This window comes from Bombus pyrosoma, linkage group LG8 (genome assembly GCF_014825855.1).
Source record: "Bombus pyrosoma isolate SC7728 linkage group LG8, ASM1482585v1, whole genome shotgun sequence".
NCBI lineage: Eukaryota > Metazoa > Arthropoda > Insecta > Hymenoptera > Apidae > Bombus > Bombus pyrosoma.
The window spans coordinates 2,887,021-2,910,186 of NC_057777.1; the positions used below are offsets into that span (position 1 = coordinate 2,887,021).

The 23,166-nt window shown below is 32.6% G+C and overlaps 1 protein-coding gene across 11 annotated transcripts in view; it reads left to right on the plus strand.

The window, feature by feature from the left end:
* Positions 1-23,166, plus strand: part of LOC122570152 (myocyte-specific enhancer factor 2) — a 77,128-nt gene that overhangs the window by 38,360 nt on the left and 15,602 nt on the right. For 7 of the 11 annotated variants that reach the window (XM_043732108.1, XM_043732109.1, XM_043732107.1 and 4 more), the window contains exons 3-4: positions 21,147-21,263; positions 22,071-22,274. In XM_043732108.1, the coding sequence (XP_043588043.1) occupies positions 21,210-21,263; positions 22,071-22,274 (258 nt within the window). In that variant the 5' untranslated portion in view covers positions 21,147-21,209. The other 4 variants (XM_043732103.1, XM_043732104.1, XM_043732105.1 and 1 more) reach the window with 4 other exon arrangements.

Here is a 23,166-nt window from a genome sequence, read left to right on the forward strand (position 1 = left end):
CCACTGACAGATACTAAATAAATTATTCGCATGATAGAAATTTATTAAAGCACGTATAAACATCCTAACTCTCAGATCCATAAGAATCAACGACTGAAAATAATCAGCTAAACTAAACATCGCTAAATCCATGCCTTTATACACACGCATTAAACGATTAGAGATGCAATCGGCAATATTTCAAGTTATATCACGCTCCTTGAATCCAAAACACTCAAAGCCAACCTAAATTGATTTATCGAGGCGTAATAGAAACCGAGTCGAGAACACTTATCGAAAGGCCTATATATTCGAACACAGCAGGACACGTGTTCGTATTTTATAAGCGAACGGGCTGCAGAGAGATTTTCCAGCGTCGTCGGAAGCCAAGATGTTTCTACGGTGGTGGCAGGATGAGCGGATATCCGGTACGGCAACAGACGCCGCGTGGACCTCGAATGTCGTGCGTCTGAGGGACAGGACAGCCGTTACGATCGCCTTTTCGACTCGCTAGTTTCGTTCTAGAGCCGAGAGATGGTTTGGTGGCCACCTGGTATTTTCATTCTCCATCCTTTAAAACCAGCCATTCCTCCTTATACGGGAAGCTAGCTGTTCGTTGAACGTCTGCTGACGTCTCGTGACGATTAACGAGATCTCACGAGTTCGTGCGATGGGTTGTGCCTGAAATGGCTGGAGTGGCAACTATTGTCCGCTTGTTAAAATGAAATACGATGGTTTCGTAGGTTAGACTAGAAGCCTTTTGGGAATTTTTAACGCTGTCGAAGTTTTGCTATTCGAACTTTAAATTTTAATTTAGTATTTAGGTCTTTCGGTAATACGAAAGATCATACGAAGATTACGTAGGAAACTCAGCTGAATCTTGGAAGGATTGAAGATCTCTTAATCTTGAGCGATATTTTCAAAGCTTTATTATTCGATTGATGGTTTTTGATGGAAGATGTGAAATTCTGATTGTTCGAATGTTAGAAGAGTCAAGGTTACAGAAATCCGCAAAGGGATTTCTTTAAATTTCCTAACATTTTTGAAACTATGTTCTCCATTTATAGTTGTAGCATGTGGTTCTTTTCTAGAAATTTAGAATTTAGATTGGGTGAGTATTGAAAAAAATATTAATCGAGAATATTTTGGGATTTGCATCCACGTTTCCTTGCCAAGTTTTATCGTTTAGTTAATGTCCAGTTCCCTGAAAATATGAAACTCCGATTAGGTAAAATTTAAGAAAGTTCAAAATATTTTCCAGCTCTCTTTCCAAGCTTTGTTATTTGCTTGGTATTTAACAAGAAATTTCAACGATCAACGCAATGCACTGATTCCACCAGAAAAAATTCCTCACACGGAACCAACTAAGAAATTCCTCTCGTATGACGCACTTATCTAAAGCAACATAAAGTGCTAACTCCCCTAAAACTTACCTAGATAGCACTAGGTTCAACATAATTTCTCGTCTTCGTTAAACACGAAGCAACTGACAACAAATTTCAAACTCTGCAAATTTAATCGACTCAATGATGCTGGAAAGATTCCAGCAACGGAATATCATGATTATTGAGAAAAGTATAGACGGTGGGAAGTCATAATGCGATATTCGTACATATCCAAGAGCATAGGGTACCACGGCACAGTGTGTCCCGATATTGCTATTGATCGGGGCTCTCCAAAGGTATTTGTTACGTGTAGGTATTGTTTTTCCTTCGCACCGTCGAGCAAAAGGAGATCACGAGGGCCGACATCCCTTTTACACAGTGCTCTAAGGTATCCACGTCTAGTTAACCGTTCCCTTTTTCCTCGCTTTTTCCCCGCTTTCTCCGGAGCACGCTTTTTCAACGGCTATGCGACTCGATCGAACCCCGTTGCATCCTATGGGATCGTGCGATTTTTCCTTCGTATCTCTCGATGACAATTCTAACCATTAGGTTGCTGACATTTCTGCAAATTAATATCTTTGCAAATAGAATTTAAAGAACGACAACTAGATGGGAAATTATTTTGCTGGTTAAATATTATAAAAAATACTATGTCGCGGATATTTTATATATGTTTGCGTATCATTTGTATCCTATACATTTTTGAGGATTTAACAATTTTTAGATTTTTATATTCTTAAGGGATTGTTAAATTTCAGATAATCGCGTAAAAATCCGCAGTTTACTAATCGTTCTTCGACAGCGATTCAATATTTATTAAAGTTATTTTTATTGAAAGTTGTAGCTTATAGCGAACTTAATTTGGATTGTCGCGCTATTTTCTTTCATATTTTGTGTTTGGAATTTGCAGGAAAATGACGAGTTCTGTTGTTCGTAATCTTTATTGTGATATGGTCGATCTTTGTTAAAGTAATTCTTACTGAAAGCTGTGGTACAGTTAGTTTGCGAATTAGTAGAATTCGTAGAATCAGGAAGTAATTAGTAGAATTGTACAATTTTGAAATACGAAATACGACAAGCCATATACCTAATTATAGAATTATCTTATAAGAACTTCTAAGAAGTGGAAAATGTTAATATGAAAATGAGCATTATTGTTTTCTCAGTAGCGAATTATTTAATTTCGTATTTAGTATTCTCACGAGCAAAATACAAATTATTTCTCAAAGTACTAAACAATTATTTATAAAAACCACCACTTTATAGTTATAATAATCTTGAATCTCGTTAACGTAAACTATAGCTGTTTTAGAATTGATGAACTTTTATGCAAAAGCTTTCTCCTCCTTAGCAGTCATTATTATTATTATTATGATATCCTGCTCACACACACACACACACAGAAAATCCTTTCTATATGTAAAGAAATAAGTAGATAAATAAATAGCATGTCATCTAAAGCGAAATCAAGTTAAACTAATAAAGCTGATTTACATAATGGGTTCGATTAAATGTGTTTTTCTGTTGCACGTTTAACATGCGGATAGAAATAGTTGAAGAAACGAAAAATAAAGCGAACGAATCGTTCCAGCACCCATCTTGAATTTCAATTGCGTGATTTTCTTACTAAAAAATATACCAATCGTTGGAGATTCTTAAATCCTATCATTATTAAAGAAATAATTTTCCTAATATATTGTAAAAATAATAATCCATTCACTGATATTTATGTAAATTCACATTTCCGTGGGCATAATTAAAAAGGATAGAACCTAAGCAGAAGTTTGTTATATCTGCTAAATATTACAATAATTATATTTTGAATACTTTATAATTTTATATATTTGTCCATATCATCTTTCAATTTTCTATAGTTGCATAGAGATTCACGATCCAATAATTTATTATTAAAACCATCGACTTTCTCCATGACGCGAAATTCTAATAATACTTATATAATCTGCAAGAATTAAATTTATCAGTCAAGAGATTATACAACGTATATTATTTGCTATAAAACAATGATTATAGGTATTTTGAAGACTCATCTCAAATTTTGTAAAATATCGCGTACCGTATTTAGCAGAGGAAACATCCGATCTCAATGGAAAATTCAACGTACGCGACCCACGCGACAGGGAACGTGTTAACCCTTTCATTATTAAGAACCCCAATAGTAACCATCCGTGAATTTATCCCTGTGCACGAACAGCCGCTATGCTGGACCATACACGACTCAGTACACTGTTAAAACGACTTACTGCCCACTTACATAACCTATAAATAAACATCAGCGAGGAATGTGCAGTCAGGGCTTATCCTAATTTAGCTTATGCCAAGAAAATGCTTTAATTACATGATAGGATCTTTAATAATACCAAATGTTTCTTCTATCTAGATATATTTTATTTTATTCTCTTATTTTGTATGCCAAAATCCTCATGTACAATTGAACTAATATCATTGCTGAACTTTTCCAAGTCTTGAGTTACAAATTACCTGATATTAATAAACATCCTTAAGGTAAGTTAAGAAAGTTACAAAATCCTAAGAGAAAAATTGTAACCTATATCTTATAACTAAACATTGCCTAATATGGGGAATTTATGCATTTATGGGAAATTTTCAGGTGCAAAAGACATTCCAAGTAGAATATTTATTGTAATATTTAACAGATGAAACGAATCTCTATTTAGGTTCCATTTCCTTAGTTATATTTATAAAGATATAAAAGTGCATAAAAATCCGCTCTCTACTTATAACTTATCAATTTACTAATATTATTCCAGAAGACAAATTAGAAAACTAAAGTGTCGCGACCTCGGTATATTATTTTATAACTGACAACATGCTATTTATCATCTTCCAAATTTCATATTTGATGAGAAGCACCTCGATCGATAATAAAGGGACCGTTCCAATGTTTCGGAGAACTCGATTCGATTCGATCTTGCGCGGTACGTGCACCGCGTTCAATCTGATATTAAATTCTACAGGAAAATCTCGAGAAGTCCATCTTCATTATCGGATGAACGACGCTTAACCGTGTGACCCGGTCGATCACTCGCAAATAGAATCGTATCGGGAATGACAGAAACGAGACGGACGGTGAAACGGAAATAGACGCCGGTTCCTGCAACTATCCGCGAAATAATCGGCATTATGATTAACTACGTTTCAGCGGGCCGATTATTCCGGCCGCGCAACTTGCCACGCTGACGTTTACCCGATACACGTTCCGTCCCATCGAGTCGCGACGCGAGCAATCAATGAAATGGAAACGCTCTCCATGCCCTGTCTTTGTGTTACGTGTGCATGTGTGGTCTCCTTCACAAAATTATCTCTCTCTTCAACTATTCATATGCATTACATATTCTTCTCTTGTTAGGAATAGGAAGGAGGTTAGGAGGAATAATTTGAAAAAATGACCACTAACCATATGGCGCTACTATCGCACGATTTTTTTTTTAAATATGTACTTGAATTTATATTCACTCTACATACTGGCCATAAATATTAGGACACTGAGTATAAGTACTCGTTACACCTATTGAAAAATTCTAAAATATTTTACTTTATTTAGCATTTTACATTATAAGACACGTATAATATGAATGAAATAACAGATTTGTAATAAAATACATACTTCGGAAATAAAAGCAGTGAAAACCTTACAATTTAGCACTAAATATCGGCTGGTGTTATAATATTATAAGACGTTTATTTATACAAATTAAAAAGTAGAGAAAATTGGTGAGACTATATAAGATAAGCATCAATCAAGTGGCTTGGCACTACAATTTTAAAAGTTTCAAAAATTGACCCAGGAAAGAATTTCAACCATTACCACGAGAAGCTTTTATATTCATATTGTGTGTGTTATATAAAGTATTTTAAAATCACATTAGAACTGTAATTAGACAGAATTGCTATGGTTACATTGGGTAAAATTTGAAACCAACCTGAAAATATATATGGATGGATCAGGAGATACAAGATACAAGATCCTGACTGCAGTCATATATTTAGTAGAGAATTATAATACATATGAATAGCCATCTTAAGTACATGATAAGTGTTAAATATGATCCCGTTGAATATTGAGCGGGATCAATTTTTCTCTGCGAAATACATATGTGCTTGTACCAAATATCTTGTAATTCCTCTATGTATTTTCAAACTGGTTTCGAACGTTACCAATATAATCGTAACAGTCAAGTCTCATAACAGCGATAGTAATTTACGTATATGAAATAATTTCATATAGAAACTAAATGAGTTTCAAATAAGAGGATAGAAAGATGTTTACGATAAAAGGCAGTTTATTATAGTGCAAGTAAAATCATGTTCGAAAATTTCTATTTCATTTATTCTTTACAACGAGAGTCTTTAACTTAAAAGTTACAAGCATGATAATAAAAAGTAGCATTTAAAAGTTGTAGAAATCGAATATCGAGAATTCTGATTCATTTTCTGATCAAAGAAAAAAGCCGCGTTACAAATAGTGTGGACAGTTTAGACTTTCGTAGCGAGTTATCGAGAGTTCTAAGCATTCGTCCAAAGTATTTTTGTAATGCAAACCTCTCGGAAGCATCTCGCGTAAACTTGCACGCTCAAGAATGCATAATGTATCGGCGTGTCTTCACAAAAGTAGCTTACGTTCCGCGTTCAACGAAGATCATCCGACAATTTGACATCTGCCATTGTTGCAGACACAATTGCCACCGATCGGTCTACTCACTGCGATACATTGTGTTGTAACTGTTAAGCAACCTTAGACGTCACCAAACGCAATAACATTGTCCGCTTTGGAAAAAATTAATTGTTTGATTAGCAGGTTCTGGATTAGCTATTTCATAAATGGAAAAAATGAGATTTCTAATAATTATATGATTTTATACGTTCAAATTAATGTTTTAAATCTACAGATTCTGCTCGACTAAATAATGTATAAAATTATTATTGGTATATTTATCTTGGTTTTCTACATTTATTTGTGTCTACGTTTGATATAAAGTTATTATTACATTTATCCTGATTTTGTTCATTGGCTGTAGTCAGAAGAATCTTTTATTCGTTGGAAATATCAAATTTTGATAAAGATTTTACTCAATAATCACAACTCAAAAGCAACCCAGGTATCTAATCCAGGTATATAATGAAAATGTAATGAAGCTAGTAAATAAAATCTAGCAAATTTATTCTATCTTCTTCGTATTGTATAATAATATTATAACTGGACTGCGGATTTTTATTCAAATTCATATTTTTATGCAAATGAATGTAAATAGAAATTTTAGACCACTTACTATATTAATATCTATTAAACTAAATTAGATCTAAGGTAGTCTATGTATTTTATATATACACATTGGATAATTTATATATTTCCTAAAATAATAGTATCTGATAATAAATAATACATTTCTTAAATCCCTAGTATTCAATTTCTTATAAATAATGGCCACAAAACCGATTACGTGAGAGACTAAATAATATTAAACAAAAGTTCCCAGAAAATTCCCTAAACATATTGTATTTCTATCTCTCATTGTGTCACTAGTCCACCCGTCGGCCCTCTTTAGGCCACAACTCTGAGTGCAGGCACGCGTGCATCAGAATTGGCCGGTGTTGTCCTGCTCTACGGTATTGCTCGTTATCTCTATCCGGAGAATATTAATTACTTATCCACTATCCCGTTTCTCGCGTCTTTTCGCGCTCGGTCGACGAGATCGATAGGCTAGGATATATTGAACACTCGCCGGCTCTCTCGACGGGTTAGGTTATCCGGCCTCTGTAGGGGGACAGCTACATTGCAGCTCATGCATAATACATACGATCCGACCTGGAGTAGATTTATATTTACCCGCACCTGGGATAATTCGTTAAATATCGACAGGCATTGCCAGCTCTTGCTGCTGAGCTTTTTTCGCGTACGAAGATGATTCGACAGGACGTTTTTACTCTGCCAGTCTAGATTCTAGATGCTCTTTGTTTTTCCTTCTTATCTCTCTCTCTCTCTCTCTCTCTCTCTCTCTTTCTCTCTTTCTCTCTCTCTCTCTCTCTTTCTCTCTCTCTCTCTCTCTCTCTCTCTCTCTCTCTCCTAAGGATGAATCTCTATTTCGATTTGCTATTACTGTATTAGTTTGAAAGAGAAACTTGAACTGTGAGCATTCTGTATCGGTGGCTAGTGTCATTTGGTAAGGATAAATTAGGTTATGTTGTAATGATTTTATTAGAAAAAAATTGACAATCTTTTTAATTAGTTATTCCTGTAACTTAGAAGTTAAAAATTCCTTTCGAAAGTTCATGTAATTGGAAAACTGTGGTAAAGGTGGTTCTTAGGAAGTTATAATTAGGTTCATAATTGATTCTAAAAGTCTTTTTCTTATAGTGGGAATGTGACACTCGTTAGTAACTTTTAGTGATTTACAATAGTGCTCAATTTGAATATTTCATCGTAGAGAGCGTAATTTGATAAAATTAGGATTTGATAAAATGTTCAGTCAATTGATTTTCTCCCTTTTCCCTCATCTTGCCCGAAATTCAGGTCACTGTGACGATCGTGTGTGCCCTCTTGGGTGACTTCATCTTTTCGAAGAAGTAATTCTCTCGATCGAAGTAATATTCATCATTTAAATCTCACAGTAGAATCTACTAATTTTTCCATTTGATTTGTTAAATAATTTTCGGATTTTGAGAGCGTGTTAAGTTCAAACATTATACTTCCATAACTACTACACTGTTTCTTTAATGGTATTTTCAAGCAGGTTATTCAAATTTATCTCGAATATGTTTTATCCAAATCTGTATGAAATTATCTATCTTTATTCTTCAATTAAAATCTTATGTCTTGTTACAAATTTTTCACATTATACTCCTAAATTACTTAATTAGTAGAATTATGCAGTTATCATAATATTTCATCTAATATATAGATAAAGTGCCGAAGATATTTAAAGTAACCAAAGACAAGTGTTATTTGAATTCAGTTTCCATTTTAGAAAAACACCACCCCCTAATCTATCGAAATTGATTTGAAATATTACGTAATCAGATTCGAAGTGTTCAAGCGACTCGAATGTGGCTCCTCGATTCAATTTCATTTCGCACGGCTGTCGGATGGCTGGCGAATAACTGATGGAAGCTAGTCGCTAGCAGCCATCAAGCGTCTCGGCTCGTTTAATATTTATCGAGTTGGATTTTCGAGTTTACCGATGGCATCCGCCGTGATATGGCCTCTGTATTTGTCTGCCCCCGTAATTCGACGTATTTGCCGCAATATTCGATCAATCGTCTTGTCAATTTCAAATACCGATCCCATACAAGTTAGAATATTGCCTGGTAGCGTCAACAATTTTCTCTTAGCATTCCATTTGTCACTATAAAAGCATGATTTCTCCCTGATTTTCATCGGTTAATTCCTTTTCAATCGAACGAATCACTGTCAGAACCGCAATGATGAGAATTTAACGTAACATAACCTCAAATTAACTAATATGGTTGACAAACTTTGATTAATAAGAAATGATCTGCATAACGGCATTTGTGGAAGTTTTTGGATAAATACAAATAATGTTCATGTTTTTGTAGACTGATGTACTCAATGAATATTTAATGTTTATATATTATGCATGTAACATATGTTGGATAGACGTAATAAAACAAAACGTATGGGATTAAAAATCTGGCATTGTATATGTGTATAACGGATTAGGCAGGGATAAATGAGACTAATGTATATACATGTACGGACTGATAGTTCAGCTGTGACATTATACTGGTAGGAGAACTGTACTCGTGTCAAGCTATTGACACGTAAAAGTGACGTTTCCATTATGCGTGGTATCATGTCTATGTAATCTCATACTCAATGACTTAAGGATCTTAAGCTCGGAACTTGGGTCGCTAAATCAAATTTCGATGATGCAACTATGTAATCAAAATCTTTTGTATTGACATCGAAATCTTTAAATATTTAAGAAATCGATTGTGTATGAAAATCTGATTAATCGAATCAAATTCGAACTCTAATCGCAGATAATCGAAATCAAATATCGAATATATTTACGTCTGACAGTTTACTCGGTAGAATTTCATCTTATGTTGTTATGTTAGAAACGGCACATATTTGACTTTGATTTATTACTTGAACGATCGATAGAACACATGTATAATAATGTACATGTATCGATCGATAATCGTAGTTCAAATGGGGTACTGTTTATAATGCATTCGTTATTTTCATCCTCCAACGTACACTTTGAGTACCACAAGTGACACAGTGTAGTCGGTTAAATTCTTTAACCGCGTCGTTATTTCTGGCTGGCGAAATATTAATAAAGTGTAAAGATGCCACTTTTACGCATAGCTATCTGAACTTTTGTGGTTATAATTTACATTGACTTCGACATGAACCGACTTACAACTTATGGGCGAAACGTTTATGAATGACCAGCGATATTTCGGTTACTTTTCTATATTCTTAAAAGAATGTGTATTATTCTAAATGTTATGCTTTATTTTGAAATTCTTTACATTTGAAATAAAAAGAATAGTCATATGTTGGTGCTTCAAAAGCCTCATCTGGTATATTTTTATTAGAATAATTTCTTCATTTTTATTTATATAATATGTTGACAATATCTATAAAAGTTGACATTTTTTAATAATACGTATTCACTTGTTATCTAAACATTTCTTTAAGTACCTCATATTTTGCAGATTTCAAATATCTTTTATTATTTACTATTATTTACTTTTATTTTTATTATCTACAATACTTTATCTAATTTTTAACCTTGCTGTGATTCTCGAATTTTTATATGCCAATTTTACTCTTACTTTAACAAGCAAGAAGACTTATATAGAAGCTGGGTTAATCACTTCAAATAAAAAAATTTCCTTTTTTTTAGATCATGTAATTGAATTTTCTAAGGGCAAAATGTGACCATAACACGTTGACTACCACGGTGACCATCGGTGACCCACGTTACTAAATTGTGTAGAACTAAATTTAGAACTAAATTGTTCCGAACAGTTCAAATAAGATAAATTTCATGGACTAAACAATTTTTAACAATGTGAATGATTTAGATAACATCGTCAGAAGAAAGTGCGCAAATACAATATATTTTGCAAAAATTAAATGTTATAATATATTTCAATTTATTACTTCCAGGGCATAATATATAAAATTTGTGTGGTAATCAACGTGTTAAAATAATTAAAAGACTCAATCATCCATATATGGACATAAGAAAGGACTAATTGACAGTCGAAGATTATAACACGAAACCGTAATAACGTCGTTCAACGCGCGGTCGAAGCTAAAATGCCAGCGCGACTGTCGAGGCTGAAAGCGGTGCGCATGCGCGGCGCATACGGCGGCGCGCAATTGGTGAGTCGGCGTCTGACGTCGATCTCGGCGAGAGCCAATCAACGGTTGAACCTCGTCGACGTTAGTTCGGCGTGCCGAGGCGAACTTCAGAGGCGAGGTGGACCGACTGGTATGTGCAACACGGCCAGGCGCCCCCCTCCTCCTCTCTCATTTACCCTCTTTCTCTATTTCTCTTCCTCTCTCTTTCTTTCGTTCCCGTGCTCTCCACGCGACTTCCTCAAATCTTTATTTCAGGCTCGACCGCGAACTGGTCGAGGCGCGCGCGGCCCGCTTTTTTACCGTCCGATACGACGCTTCTAAATTTGAATCTTCTACGTGGAGCACAGTGCGAATCGACGGCTCCGCCGCACGTGAAAAAAATATATTTTAAGAAACGGACGCGCGTTTCTAGTCATCGCTTCTAGTCAACCAGGATAATTCTAACCTAGCTAACCTAGCTTCCTGGTTAGCTGGATCCTGAAGAATCGTTTTTTCGCTTGGCGTTCATCTTTACACGTTTAATAAAGTCGTAAAGGTGAGAAAAAGAGCACAGAAGGAGAAAATATCGATATATCACGAATATATCGTGATACATACCAGAAGGGGACAAAGAAACGAAAAAAGTGCAAGAAGACGAAGAAGACATTCAATCGCGAAACAATAAAGGAAGTTTCTTGTTGTCGCCGTATATACGTTGTCGTTATCGAATGGAATACGTTGATTGACTTGTTTGTCGATGTTTGACGAACCCCAGATGAAATCCAGCGTGCGAACCAAGTGACGCGTGGTTGATCGAATCACCAGGAAAAAAAACGAGTGCAAGTTTTGATGTACGTGCCAAAAAGCTCGTGTGTTATTTCTACGTAATCGGCTTCGACGAGAAGTTTTGTTTTGATCTTAAAGTTATACCTTTCGCGAGGGTGTTAGTGGGGAGATATCGATCGCGGGACCATTGACGTCCGTTCTGGAGAACGAGCTTTTCTCCTCGCACCTTTGACTAGGCTAACCTCTCGATAATTGTATTTTCTCACTTATAGCTTCGTATATACGTGTATATATCTATTATAGATATATACATATGTACATATATATATATATCTATATTTCCTACATGTGTGTTTGCGTGTGCGAATGAAAATTAGATGCTGACTAGTTTTCAATAAAAGTTTGAAAAACGTGCCTGTAACGAAGTAAACTATATTGTGACCAATGGAGGCTATTCCGTGAATCTCTAGTTTAACATTTGTCGACAACGGAAGTGGATCTGAAGACAAATATTATATCATTTGGATAATACGTTTCTTTTTCTCTCTCTTTCTTTCTCTCTCTCTTTCGCTCTTTCTCCCCCTCTCTCTTTCTCTTTATGGTCGTAGAGCGATCAAGAAGTCACTTTTACGAGTCCAGATTTTTATTGAGACACAGATGGAATTTTGATACAAACAATAAACGTGTGGATTTTTTAAACTTCGCATGACCGAGTGCCTGAACGGAGATTCTCCAATTACATTGTGATAATAACATCTGTGAAGAGTGCGCGATCTCTCGCCATCTTTGTTTTGATATCGATTCAGTGTGCGCAAGAAGATCGATCGATTGGCGAACGAGCCGTCGAAATGTTCGACTGATCGAGCTCACTTCGAGTCGGTGAGTTTATCAAACGTAGTGTTCAATTGTGAAACAGTTCTTTTCTTGTTGATAGTTGGCTACAGTTATTTATCATTAGCAATGACACTAGGATGTTTTAGATTCGGCGCGAATTTCGCACGTTTAAATCGTATAAAATATTCTATACAAATTCGTTGAAATGCTTTCAAATATCTAATTTACAGTTGCAATGGATTTTTATATTTCTAATTATTTTTGTGACACAATAACGTAAAATCAATATCATATAGGAAAGATTTTACTTAGTGGTATAAACGGATTAACATATCATTGGTAAATTTTTGAACGAATTTTATCTATGTTAGAAATTTCTACAAGTTAGGTGATTTAATGTATACGACGTGTAAATAGTAAAATGTTTTTTTATTTTTCTTGCGCGATTTTCTAATGTAGTTACAGAAAATTATCAGTTAGCGGGTTCTTAAACATTTGAAGTCTGTAATTTGTTCGATCATTGTCAAAATTTAAATTATATATATATTATAAATATTCGTAAGTTTATTTTATAAACATTCGCCGTTAAATGTTACAAGTATTTAACAAAAAAGAAAGCAATTTTGGTTGCTCCGATTATATCTATAGGTTTCGTCTTTGTTTTTCTACTGACACGTTTTTTGCGAACGACGACACAATCACATGATGTATCAACGAGCGAATCAAACCCACCACGATATCGAGATAACGTTTATCCGGTTGCAAACTATTCGAAGGAAACGATTTGGCAAAGTTCAACATATCGTACTATGTACTAAGTACGCGTGTCGAGCTACGCTTCCAATGTGATAAAGTATATGTTATCGCAACTCGTATAAGCCCTCCTATCGAAATTAGTATAGCAAATTAAAGTAGCCCATCTGCAACTTAACCTAACTACTACTAGTACATTTAAATATTGGATTGGTGTTAACATCAAGTTGTTATTAGACAATTATGAATATTATTATATGATATTACTGTTTCGTAACAGAATTAAAAGCAGCATTAGTATGAATGTAGTAGTAGTAATGAAGTCTTAAATCTTCTCTAGTTATCAGTGTTTGATACCACATATTAAAGTTTGATATAGCATGACCACCCATGGAAAATAATATTTTTCTAGTAATTACATTATGTTAGGGATTAAGATAAATAGTGTCACTAAGAATCATAAATATCTGGGAATGCTGGTTTTCTATTTAATGACTGGTACTTAGTAATTGTTAGTTTCAAAGTTCTTGCAAAATTTTGGACATTTTTTTGAGCTGTTAAATATTACTAGTAAAGATTACTAGATGGGTTATACTTAGTGTTAGTGTAATAATTTCATCTGTATGTCGCATTACAATGCAGGATGTAGAATATGAATGCAATTTCATCAAATTTAAATTTCTTTCGTTACACAATACAAAATTTATTCACTAAAGCAATACACAATGTTACATAAAACAAATAGGAAATCCCCAAGAAACTATAATTAGGAGAAAATAAAATATTGCATCACAATATCTACTTAATAAACACCACAAAACGTATAGAATAAAACACACAAGATTACATGGAATAAAACAAAATTTATAGAAAAATTGTAATTACAAGAAATTAACAAATCTCGACTGGGCGTCTATTTAATAAACGTCAAATATTTACAACTAGATATGTGAATTAAAAGAATCGGCAGAAATATTCCTAAAAATATCGTAATTCATATTTTTACGAATATAATTTAAAAAAATGCAACTTAGACGGAAGCTTTACCTACTGAATATCATAACAAATATCAAATATATTTTTCCGTAGTATATACGTTCTTTGTATTTTTCAATCTCCAAATTTTCTATAAATGTATCAAAATCCGCAGCCTAGTAATCGAATAAAAATCAGAGAAGTAACATTTAAATATCTTTAGATAGAATCGAATCACACATCAATTTATAAAGTCCATTGAACACAGATTGTTATTTCCAGCAGAGAGCAAAGAATAAAAAGCTGGTGGTTCATAATATAGCGAGACATTACTCGATTCGATAGGGATAGCTTCTGGACGCGAGTGCAAAATGCGACGTGTATAGAGAAATACGCGGTGGTCGCTGACCCTCGGCTCGCGTTCTACGCTCTTGTATAATAAACCGAATTCGATCGGACGACAGCTCGAGCGGCAACCTCTTCTCTCTCTAGCCTCTCCACGAGTGTTCTCTTTATTGTCACTAGTCACTAGCAAAGAGAAGCATCGAGCGGGTGGACCCTCTATTGCTTTTTGCTCGAGCTTTCTTTTTTCATCGCGTACCCCCGATAGCCAATAATAATCATTCGCGGAATTTCACAATACGAGAAACGTGCGATCGGCTTGCTGAATGAACGATTCATTCCATTATCTTCTATTTTTGAAATAAATGGAAAATTCGTGGCGGAATTTGTCTCGATTGTAACTTGACGCTTATCGTGTAATCACACTGTAATAGATAATGATAAATGTACATCGCTTGGAATTAAATCATCTTTTTTAAGGGACTCTATCGCGCTCTAAACAATTTTTCGCAAAATTTCCAGTATCATACGAATTGGGTTTTATATATTTTCATATATATTTAATATTAATAATGAAAGATCATAGGGAAAGAACATGACAAGACGTATCATTTATGCTTCTGTAGTAGATGTACTACGTATTTGAAGTCTAGTTACTGAAGAAGCTCTGTCTCAATATAAGTCCTGAATTAAATACGCGTTTTCATTATCATAATGTTGCTTATGCACTTTTTTTTTACTTTTCTTTTCGCAGTTTAGAAAAATTCGTCGCCTACTTTTAAAAGATTTATATAGATTATCCCCGTTTTCAATTATACCGTATAACGTAACATTCTATTTTAGCTGTTAGATAACCTCAAAATCAACGAAAATGGACTTATATTTTTCACGTGAAATCTACAATCAGTAACATGAAATATTTCACTCGTATCTAATATTTGGTTATTTAAATGTAATATCGAGTAAAGAAACGTGTTCTATAAATTACTACTTACTGTATTTTCCTTCTGATTTTCAATTAATATCATTTCTACATGTACCTAACATTTAATAATTCAGTTATTTTGTCTGATACATCAAATAACGGAACCTAACCTCTGCATTATTGTTTACTGCGTTCCTCTTATGCTTTTCAATGAATATACTTGCTTAAATATGCAATGTCTCATTTGAATCTTGAATCTAATATTTCATGATCTAGTTTAACCTAAATCTAACCTTATAATTACTTATGTATGCAAGCTTTTTTTACTTTTTAAGAATTGAAGATAATAAGACAAGTATTTAAGATCGTCTCATACTTAAAGAAAGGAAAAGATGTATAAAAAGTATTGGAAGTAATTGTACTTAGTTGTTGTCGACTGCTTAATTGTGGTTAGTGTTTAATGTCCTTGTAAAGCCGAATCGCGTGTTTGACCGGCAATGGTCGGTATTGGAATCGCCTTTGATTTGATCGCGAGAGCCGACGGATTCACGAGTGTGATATAATTACGAACAGTGACGGTGCAACATAATTTCGCGATGCACAAGATAGGCACGACAAAAATAACGTTTGCCCGTGAAACGCGTGTTAATTCATATAGCGAGAGATCGCGTGCTCGGAATGAATGAAAGGGGGTTCGGTAAATATAGTTGATGGAGTTTAGAATTAGAACAACATTAAAGCCTATGTTTTTACCGGACTCGGTGTACCCGAGCATTGGAATTCATCAGTCGAGAGAAAGCTATCGAATGCAAGCGATTAATTGATTGAGTTAGATGCAATTTTTCTTAATTTCCAAATAATTTTTATTATTATACAATAGAATTTTATTACTGCAATCGAACACAGGTTTCCAATTAATCGAAGTGGATACAATTCGATTTATCGAATAAAAGTTGGCACTCGAATATTCGAATAGGTTATAGATGGTTAAACCCGATGAAAATCGTATCGTATCGAATCGAAACTACATCGATTGTTCCAAATTCGATTAATGAAATTGACCGATTTCTCAAATCGAATCTATCACAATTATTCAAAATTTAAATGTAGAAATAGTAATTTCACCGAATCTGAAATTCGATTATTGAAGTTGAACATTATCGATTTATCCAACCAAATCGAATCAAACATTTGAAATTTGAAAACAAAATTAGAATTTTTCAAGAATTTTGAATAATCAATGAATCAATCTGCATAAGCATGAAAGTTAAATATTTATTAGTATTACATCACGTATATTTATGATATTTTTCGATAAAGTGAAGTAAAGACACCAGAAGCATCTCGAAGGCTCCTTCGAAATACATAATGCATTATCTAATCACGACTGGTGCAAAGGTAATTTAATTTTTCTACTCGTCTGTTGCTGACATTACAGTAGCGCAATATTATCGCTGATTACACTTGACGTACCTAGCAATTGCCGATTATAGTAAGGGACCATAATTTAAATGGAAGATGGAAGAGCATTGAAAACAAAAAAGCTGACAAAGAGAAGAAAGAAATACAGACTATTAAACTAGTCTACAATTACCTTAGTCTGAGAACATTGTAAATTGCTTCCACAGATTCATTTACATAAATACGTAAACACACAGTTCATTTTATTTCTTCGTCGATTGATCTTGATTGATTGTTGTCTGATAGCATTTACTGAAAGGCGTTCAAAATTCAAACGAAATTTCGTTTTTGCCTATTATGTTAATTGACGAAATTTTCTTGGTTCTTGAAACTTTCGCTTAATTACTTTTTAATGGATTCGGTCCAAGTATGTATATATCTTTTAATTTAATATTTAAATGATATCAGTTAAAGTATAAGTGACTACAATACCTTGGTATAAAAATTGAGTTACGTTATGTAATTTAATATTTGTTTTAGTATCTTATAATATGCGATAAATAGCATTGCTAATTTTATCAATACAAATTAAAATTTATATTCGATAGTATTCAATTTCTTATTCAATTTTGTATTGTTATTCATTAAATGAATGAATAAGTAAATATAATTAAGTTTTTTTTATTAAAAAAAGTTAATTTTCAAACTGTTATAGTTTACGTTATCTACTGGTCAACGATATCATCTAAAGATTAAAAAGAATATATTCTAATTTATCAATAGAAATTTTTCCAAGATACTGACGATGGGAATATTACAGAAATTAAGATAGATAATCCTCAGAATATCAATAGTAATAAAAATTTGTGTAGATATTTTTTTACGTTTGAAATGAGAAGTATAGCAGCTTCAATAAGTTTATGCGTTTTCCTTTGTTAACCATCATTAATTGGCACGTAACTCGATGTATCTGTACTCCGTATACACTTTGAGGGAAACTCAAGTGATAAAGTCGATTATTATGTACATTAATTATCGACGATAAAATGGAAAGCGATCGATCGTTTATTACGCGTTTACTCCATAGTAATGGCAATAACGTCGTAATTAATTACGTTATACCTAGTTCCATCTGGATTTTTTACGGAACGACGAAATTAGGTTAGCTTATTGTTAGTTTCGGGTCAGATAAACTAATATCAAACGAATGAAAAATTCCATTTTATTTTTACAAATATAATTTTTTTATTTTTATAATGCGATCCCTAAAAATTGAAATGAATAAAATATTAAAAGAAATACTAACTTATAATACAGAAATAATAATTAGAAAGCCAAATATGTTTTTCTCTCTGTCTCTTTTTTTATACAGTTCTATGTTCTAATTTCATATAACTCTTTTATACATTTTTTTAAATCTAATTTAGAGCTTTACTATTACCTAAAAAAGAACCATTGAAATTAAGTTATAATTTACTATTTCAAAAAGTTATTATAATATTTTGAACAGGATCTCATACGTCGTTATAAAACGTATTCGTATTTGATTTATTGTTTTTAGTGTGTTTTACGTAAAAACACATTGTAAGATCCTGTATAGTAGCCTTTTGTAGCGAGTATCGAATGTGCTAACTCGATCGGATTAAGCGAAAATTGATTCATTACTGTTAACTACCATCTTCGCATCAGTAACAGGAAAACGAGAGAGAAATGTTTCGTTTTATCTTGCATCATTCCTTATCAGCGCCATTCTTGTAATATCAAAACCGCCAGTTAATTACAACTTTGTTGTTCGACGATCGATAAAACATTGCGTTAAATCAATTGATTGATCTTGCCTCTGTTTTCGCTCGGAATTCTAATTACGTATCCTTATACAAATGTCATTTCGAAACATTACTTGTTGCTTCTTTAAACGATTAGTTATTATTTTCTATGTATTGGAAAAATATTTTATATAAAATGGAGAAATGAAATCTTGGAAAAAATATGGTAAAAAATGATATAATTATAAAACTGTAATTCCCTTACAATTTGTTTAAAATTTTCGGATAGGTTATTCACACATAATTGAAATACGATGACATTATTTTGTAATATTTCGTTTGACTTTTTTTTTTATTCTTATCATCAGAGTGACAGAACTATTAACTACATTATCGACGTGTCGTAAAAATGTGTAATTATCTAAAAGTAGAGCAATTAATATAATAATTATATAAGCATAGAACAAATAATCCTACTTTTATATATTTGTTGCTTGATTTACATAACTCAAGCGAATAGTTTTACTTAATACGGGAAAAGAACTCCATAAATATTTATGCTTATTTATTTAGTCATATATGTATACATTGGAGAAGTTTTAATTGAACTGTAGACATGAATCAAATAATTCATCATCGATCAATATGTTGGATAATAATAAATTAACGAGAATCTGGATTTAGTCACGATTACTAATGGACAAATGAATCAGCTCATCCCTAGATTTGTAATGTATTCAAACGATAGAGATATTCACATTTCAATAGAATTCTGCGTCCCATCCGCGAAGAGACATTCACAAACAATGCGGTTTAACGTTATACAGAGTTTCGATGTTTTCAACACGTTCATCGTCACGTGTACCATCGATGACCCAACAGCGATATTTACATAAAATCAGACAGTAATTTTCATCACGAGATGAAATCGAAATTATTTCCAATCGGTTTTAAAATTTTGTTATAAATTTGTAATTCTATTAATTAATAAGAATTTGTTGGTTAAGTGAAATAACGAAAATCGAAGTATTATTGTATAAATATTAGGTCATGTTTTACGTAATAAGATTATAAACCACTCGATAATTGGCTTGCACAATTACAAGAAAGTGTACTAAATCAAATGATAACTTGCTTTTATAAAACATTTTTGATTTAAAATAAGTCATATCTATTGATACTGTTTACCTCGAAACAAAAATTATTATACACTCCAAACTAACCTAATATAGAATTTGTGGGAGAGAATTCATGTTCATAAGAAAAAAAAAAAATATCAAATTCTTCACAATTTAGTTGTTTTCTTCCATTTTGATTCCATTTATGTTATTAATAACCAACATCTCACAAAAGCTATTTTAATTAAAAAAAAAGTCTAGAACACAAATATTTACAACTCTTGTTGATAAAATCATTCAAAATTCCCGCGTAATGTTACCGAGTATTAACAGAACGATAATCGAAAGTGAGGTTAGTCGAAAGATAATGTAACTTCAGTGAGCTTCAATAGAGGAAACACGAACGAGACATGTCCGCTATTTTCCGTCGAATTTAATGTGTCATCGAAGTTAGTTGACTGGTTCTTCGGACGACATTAATCGATACACGAACGCGACACGTGCTTTATACACGTTTCACCATTAGACTTGAAACGCATGGTCCAGTTCTGTCGCGCACGTTTCGAACTGCATGCGATATATAAGCCTTTTACATTCTAGTTTTCTATGGGTACGCGCGCGCTTTTTGTTTTCAAACCGTCAGTTAAATCACGTCCCTTTTGTTCATCGTTCAAAAGTTACCGCCGTTTCAAACTTGAATTTCATCATGGCGATGGTTAGAACGTCAAAACTTAAGTTTGCCTCCTGAATTTTTATTTCGTGTTATGTTTTATTATCCTCTTTTGTTTATAAAGATGCGATTCCTTTTATTGAGTGGCTTCATAGGTTATTTGAAAATTCGCATAGTCTACTAGCAATAGTCTGCTACTAGTGAATTATATATATATATTTTTTTTTTTTGGAAATCGTGATTTATTAGCCCTGCTATTTCCTCTGAGTTATTTTTTATTCAATCATAATTTCCTAACTTGCTGATGAATATAAAGAAATTTTTATTAATATTTCATATCTAATTTCTATTTTATATTGAAGGTGAATTCTCTTCAGAATTAAAATATTAAAAAAAAAAAAAAAAAAATAATACCATCAAGTAGAATGAACTTGAAGATTATAGCGGAATAATAGCAAATTAACTAAAAAGTATGATATAGCAGGAGTTACAGAAATAAAGATTATTTTAAGAAATATGTTTAATCAAAAGATTATATAAATCTTTTTTTATTTTAAAATATACGATGTAATAGGAAAATGATTCTTTTATATCTTATGAATATAACCTACATTCATAAGGAATGTATTACATTTACTTTCTTGTTTAAAAGAAAATTATTTAACGTTTGAAATTTTAGTTACATTTAAATTATATAAATAATTCTAACATCAATTTGAATAATATTTTAAACGTCAATAAAATATTCATTTAGTTATAGGTTAATGTAATAAGATTAGCAATTATTAATATGATTAATGTTTCAATTTTTTGTAAGGAATATAAATGAAATAAGGGAATTCTTTCTGTTCCAGTGTTTTTAATATTCCATCCACTGGTTCCGAAGGTCTGTCCCATCTCCACAACGTCGTTCAAAAATGGGTCGGAAGAAGATTCAAATTTCGCGCATCACGGACGAACGGAATCGTCAGGTACTACAACATTTACATTAAAAAAAAAACCGAACTTCATAAAGAGAAAAAGAAAGTTAAATAAATTACGTAGACAAATTTTTTTATTTTCGGTGTTTTTATATCTTTCGATGTTTTTCATAAGTTTTTCTAGCACAATTTTTTTTTCTAATACAACGTTTGTCTTTGTAACCTCTATAAACATAAATACTAAATGAATAACACGGTGCTGATCTACATAAAACATTGTTTTGTACTCTAAATAGTATTATCTACGCTAACTGTACGAGTACTAGAAGCCACAAGTACTTCATAGAAAATATCCGCTATTGCGTTACATCCATTCATTGTATCATCATGTGTTGCCAACTACTCAAAACAGAACTCCATTCACACAAGTTACTAGTTATTATTACATCATCAATGATGTTATGACAATATTAATATTTACATAGTGATATTACGAATACATTAAATTTAATACTTAAAGTATAAAGAATAACCCTTAAATATGAAAATACTATTTGTATTGTATTAAATAAATATAATGTAAGATTGGATATAATGTAACGTGAATATTATATTTAAAAAATATTAAAGATAAAATGTACTATTCACAATATCATATAAATAATAATCTTGTTACGATACTGTTATCACGATATTTAACGTTTATCATGTAAAAGTAAATAGTAGCAATGAAAAACGCTAATGTATGGCAGATAACAATCATATCGCTTCCATCAACTTGTATTACTGATTAACGAATAATTTAGGATGGTAGAGGCAAATGGTGAAGGTGATTGATTCCTGATGATTCTCCAACAGGTGACATTCAACAAAAGGAAGTTTGGGGTAATGAAGAAGGCATATGAGCTGTCGGTACTATGCGACTGCGAGATCGCTCTGATTATCTTCAGTTCGAGTAACAAGCTGTATCAGTATGCGAGCACCGACATGGACAAGGTTCTTCTCAAGTACACCGAGTACAACGAACCCCATGAGTCCCTCACCAACAAGAATATCATCGAGGTGAGCCGATTTCTCCTTGGTAATTTTCAAGCTGCCCAACAACATTTCCGAATGTCCACCATCTAGGGAATGAGTAGATGATGGAATGATAGAAAAAAGGATAGCTATTATCTAGAGAATTTTGTTTGGTGAATAGAGTTGTTTAAGGTAATGGGATTTCCATACTCTGGGTAAATTCTGTAAATTAAATTTTCATAATAACATTTTTAAATGTTGATTTATTAGAGAATTAGAAAGTTTATTGTTGATAGTATTGTTGGTATTATTTATTTTCATAATATCTCTCTACCTATAATCTTTTGTATACAATATATTTAAGTACAAATTACAGGTTGGTAGTTCTAGTGTTAACGAATTCGCTTACATAAAACTAGAAAAATTGATAATAAAATGAAACTATAGAAGTAAATTTTATTAACTAAAAACTATTATCCTATTTCTTGTACAAAATTCTTGTAAAAAGGAAGTCTACAACCTATAAATAGTAACATATCAATTCACTAATATAATTAGTTGATGAATTATTGTGCAAAAAAATTTTAAAATACAGTATGCCCAGTATGAAATTATAATTTCCATAGTAACTATAGTCTAGTACTCTAAAATATTGAAGAACTCATGTTTACTAAACCCGTTATAGCCTAGTTTTGTTCAAAAACAGAGGTTATGTGTCTCACGATTATTCTTTAAAGTTGCCCTGTAGTATGATTCTTTATTTTAAATAATGGAAACGTTTCTTCGAGATTAAGATGAACGTGTTTCAAATCTGAATGAGTATTGTTTCCGAAAGACTTGCCTCACATTCATGCAAATAATGTCGGAGTATGTTTGAAGCGCGTCTCTGCATCTCCAAGGCCGATTAGACTGTTCCAGAAGATACTGTGCAGCGTTC